This window comes from Candoia aspera, chromosome 4 (genome assembly GCF_035149785.1).
Source record: "Candoia aspera isolate rCanAsp1 chromosome 4, rCanAsp1.hap2, whole genome shotgun sequence".
Lineage (NCBI taxonomy): Eukaryota > Metazoa > Chordata > Lepidosauria > Squamata > Boidae > Candoia > Candoia aspera.
Genome location: NC_086156.1, coordinates 90024322 through 90029214, shown reverse-complemented (window position 1 = coordinate 90029214; position 4893 = coordinate 90024322). Strand labels below are relative to the sequence as shown.

At 35.5% G+C, this 4893-nt stretch overlaps 1 protein-coding gene and 1 pseudogene across 1 annotated transcript; both read left to right on the top strand.

Annotated features, from left to right (window-relative positions):
• On the top strand, positions 1-939 carry LOC134496499 (olfactory receptor 6F1-like). The gene has a single exon (XM_063302227.1). The coding sequence runs from the start codon at positions 1-3 to the stop codon at positions 937-939; it is 939 nt and encodes a 312-aa protein (XP_063158297.1).
• A 2620-nt stretch (positions 940-3559) lies between these two features.
• LOC134496498 (olfactory receptor 6F1-like) lies at positions 3560-4155 on the top strand (annotated as a pseudogene).
• The last annotated feature ends 738 nt before the right edge of the window (positions 4156-4893 follow it).

Genomic DNA, 4893 nt, shown 5'->3' with positions numbered 1-4893 from the left:
ATGGAAGAGCTCAACCATGGACAGCCAAATAGCACAAGGGTGACAGAATTCATTCTTCTTGGCTTCCCAGGCTCACCACGTTTCCAGCTTTTCATGTTCATCCTTTTTTTAATCATATACATTCTCACCATCTTAGGAAATCTCTCCATCATTCTTCTCATAATAACATATCGACACCTCCATACACCCATGTACATTTTCCTTTACAGCCTTTCTTTCTTGGAAATATGGTTCACAACAGCCTCTATCCCCAAGTTCCTTGCCATCCTTCTGGGAAGAAGCAGAAGTATCTCTTTCTCTGGCTGCATTCTGCAGATGTACTTTATGTTTTCTTTTGGATGCACTGAACATTTTCTGATAGCTGTGATGGCTTATGACAGATATTTGGCCATATGTTATCCTCTGCATTACAGCACCATCATGAATATCAGCCTATCTTGTAAACTGGCCCTTGGCTGTTGGCTTGGGGGCTTCCTAGTTATTTGCATACCTGCCTACCTGGTTACAACACTGTCCTTCTGTGGGCCCAATGTGATCAATAATATCTATTGTAACCTTGACTCCTGGATCATACTCTCATGCACAGATACTCGTTTCATTGAACTAACATTTTTTTTCATGACTGTTATTGTTATTATAGGCTCCTGTATGATGACCTTTCTTTCCTACATGTACATTATCTCCACAATCCTGCGCATCCCTTCTACCAAAGGTCGACAAAAAGCTTTTTCCACTTGTTCTTCCCATCTTGCTGTGGTGTTCATTTGGTATGGCTCCACCATCTTCCTCTTTGTCAAGCCTTCTAAGCAGACCTCTTTAGAAAAGACCAAGGTAGTGAGCATCTTCAACACAATTGTGGTCCCACTACTCAATCCTTTCATCTATACATTAAGAAACAGAGAAGTCAGGGATATTTTGAGGAATGTATTTCACAGGTGATAGACAAAATACCAGTTAATCTAAAAGACTCAAAATTTATTAAAGCAAAGGTGCTCCCCAGAAATCATGGATTTCAACTCTTGCAGTTGGCAAGAATAACATTGGCAAGCATGCCACATTCTCCAGGACTGCGCTGCTGATAGCCTCATTCTGGAGTGATTGTGGAATACCATTGTATTGTGGTACCCTGTAAAAAACTAGATAATGAAGAATGACATACTAGTTCAAAGTTTACCTCTCTGCTATAAATTTGTTCTGCTTGATGGCCAGAATTTTAGTTTTCTTCAACTAATCTAGCAACTTTGAGTACAGGTGGTAAACATATAGCTTACTAGCCATATTCACATTGATTACTGTCTGATTGACTGATTGATTGATAAATTGATTGAATCATTCATTTACAGTTTACTTCTTTACTAACATTTGTCTGCCAACCCATTCCAAGATTGTCAAAAACACTCAGAATGTTTTACAATTTCCAAAGCACAATGATCAAAATAAGAACCTGCAACCAATAGAACCAATCACTAAAAAAAATGATTACAGTGTTTGTATGGTTGGATATCTTCTGAAATGTTTCTCTTCGGGCCCAACACTGGGTAATTTCTAGTGTCAAGTGATTCTGATTAATGCTGGTAGTAGATATCAAAGACAATGGCGAATATCTTGATGTAACTGTATTTTAACACTATTTGTATTTTACTTGATTTTCTAATGATGATATTTTCTTTTTTCCTCCCCATTTTCTTGGGGGGGGGGTTGTGGTTACCTTAGAAACCAATTAATATTTTAAGAGGTAAGATCTTTGAGATTCAAAATCTGAAAAAGAGCAGCAACATAACATTAATTAGGTTTTTGTCCTGTTATTCTTCCATCAGAATTGTTAGACATTTTAGAGATTTAGAACTCTCTTTATGGCTTATTTCTAATGTTGTAAAGGTTTCTTAAAGAATTATCTCTATCTGGTTGATTTCAGTTAGATCATGTATTCTACTATCAGCCAAAAGACACTGTGCACTTATTCCATCCTTTTTCCTTAATAGAATTTCTGTATCTATTTTCAGTAACACAAGGTAAAGTAACAATAAATGCCTTTTCTGAGAGTATCCTGGGTGAGTAAAAATATTAATAAATTGATTGATGGAGTTGAAAATCAAGAGCTTGGAAGTGTGTATTTGTGAAATAACATAGGATGTGCTGAATGGTAAATAGGTATGTAATTCAATAAAATTATTGTTATTAGCATATTAGGGAACAATGGAGTCCAGAATTTCTTAAGTAGTGATATTTTCCAGTTATGTCTATCTAAAGAATTCAAACTTCACAACATCACAGTTTATTTGCCAGTCTGTAGGTAGTAAATGAGTGAAAGAATGTCTGTGTGTGTGTGAGAGAGAGATGGGGGGATTTAATGATGGGGATGTGTCTATTCCCACAATAAATCATTCAATTTATGTAAAATCCAAAAACTCCTAAAGAATACAGTTCTTTTAATAGAAGTTCCTTTCCCTATGAATTGCATAGGTTCCCCACACCCCCCAAAAAAGTTTTTTTTTTCTGTTATATGAAAGGAACCAGCAGACACAGTACACTATATTGATTTATACATTAATAATCTATAAACCTACATGTGGTCTACCAGCTTGAGACAACCTTCTTGTGCAAATGGGAAGATCATGTCTGTTTTCCTTTCTACACTTCTTCTTGTTTTAAACCACAAATGAATATGGCCCTACATTAGGTCCATATCTTTTTGTGATTTTCTTCTGGTTTTTTTGATTGAAAAATCGGTGTGAGATTCAGACATTAAGTGTTTCTCCTAGCATAAGACAACAATTTCTCCTCACACATACTTTCTTGCAATTTCTTTAATGCCCACTCACTCTCTGTTTCTCTCTCTCTACTATTCAGCTTGCATTATTGATTAGAATTCTGCATTACAGAACTCTGAGAAGGATGAACCATGTTTATACAGTCTTTACATATTCCTGCAGAAAAAATAAACCATGAAATTTAGGCTTCATCTTAACTCAGTGTGCAATCAGTCTATGTTATTGTGATCAATGTAATTTGATGCTCACTCACACACACACAGATACACACACACACACAGGCCTAATTTAGTCCAGATTCATAAAGGCAAAAGGGATTATTTTTTTTTTTCATTAAGTTTATAAGAATGCCTTTGCAGTTCTTAGAGAAACCTTCTTTAAGTTAATTCAGCAATTTACTTCTCTACTTAAGAGAAGCAAAATGCAGAAACACAACCTAAGAGAACAAAATGAAATAAAATTAATGGCATTTTAATATTCCATTTTAATATTCATAATATTCATATCCAAGGTTAATATTCATATTCTTTCTTACCTTGTATATCCTGACAATTTTTGGAAATACAGCCATCATCAATCTAGTTGCTACAAATCAAAGCCTTCACACTCCCATGTACTTCTTCCTTTGCAACCTCTCTTTCCTAGAGATATGGTACACAACATCAATAACCCCCAAGACTTTTGCTGTTACTCTTGGCAGGAGCAAAACTATCTCCTTCACTGGATGAATTCTGCAGATGTATTTTGTTTTTACCTTTGGATGCAAAGAATACTTGCTGCTATCTGCCATGGCTTAGGATCGATATTTAGCTATAAGCTATCCACTGCATTACACCACCATCATGGATATCAGTCTCTCTTGTAAACTGGCAGTGATGTCTTGGATGTCTGGTTTTTTATCCATTTCTGTACTAGTTCTGTTGATCTCGGCTGTCCTTCTGTAGACCATTTGTGATTCACCACTTCTACTGCAATGCTGATTCCTGGACAGTTCTCTCATGCACTGATGCCCAAGTCCTTGAACTTGTATGTTTTGTGTTATCCATCATTGCCACATTGTGTGCATTTGTCATAATCCTTGTTTCCTACATGCACATCATCCTGGCAATCCTTCATATCCCATCTGCCAAAGGACGGCAAAAGGCTTTTTCTATGTGCTTTTCACATCTTGTAATTATACTTTTGCATGGCTCCACCATTTTTTTTATATGTAAAACCATCTAAACAAAAATCTTTGGAAATGACAAAAACTATTTTGAATATTCTGAATACACTTGTGACACCCTTGTTAAATCCCTTCATTTATACACTAAGAAACAAAGAAGTTAGGGAGGCCTTAAAAAGCCTACAGTATTATATTGGAAATAAAATATACTTTATGTGACCTGAATATTTTGCTCTTTAAATCTGTATAGGCCATGTAATCTGGATCCTAATAATTTGTCATCCTACCTCTCTGAATGAAAATGTCTGAGTGATTTTACACCCCAGAAATAGCACTATCATGGAAATGGCTGTAGCTTTAATAATTTCCAAACAGTTATAGAAACAAGCTGTGAAAAAAAAAAAAGAGAAGGAAATAACTTTTATAGTGAAGAAATTTAAGGAAAAAAGAAGCCTAGCACTTCCCTAAATCTTAATTCCTTAAATAAATAAAAAGGGAAAGGGAGGAAGGAAGGAAGGAAATTAATTTAAAAAGCACATTGATGGTCTTTAAAAGACAAACTCTTGGATAAGACAGTAATTAGAAGCAGATATAATAATAGTTGTGTGTTTGTGTGTGTGTTGTGTGTGTGTATTTTCAGCTGCAAAATCTGGCCACTGGCAGAAAGATACCAAACCAAATCAAGCAAAACAACACAAAACAAAAACAGCCACCACCACCACCAACAATGGTTGTCTGCATTTTTACTTCCTAGATACAGTAGCTGGCTAAGGATAATTGATACCTGAGTATTGAAGCAAGGTTCTATCCCTTACTTAAAGTTAAACATGTGTTTTAGTCTTTAACACTCAATGTTTCAAAGTGTGTAAGGAATTAGCACATTAGTTGGAAACTTTTGAATACTAATGATCACAACTCAATCTCCAGAAGTCAGGGGAAATATCACTGATGCAAGGA

Excerpts from the sequence above, each read along its gene's own strand:
- LOC134496499 (XM_063302227.1), top strand. The coding sequence starts at position 1 with ATGGAAGAGCTCAACCATGGACAGCCAAATAGCACAAGGGTGACAGAA.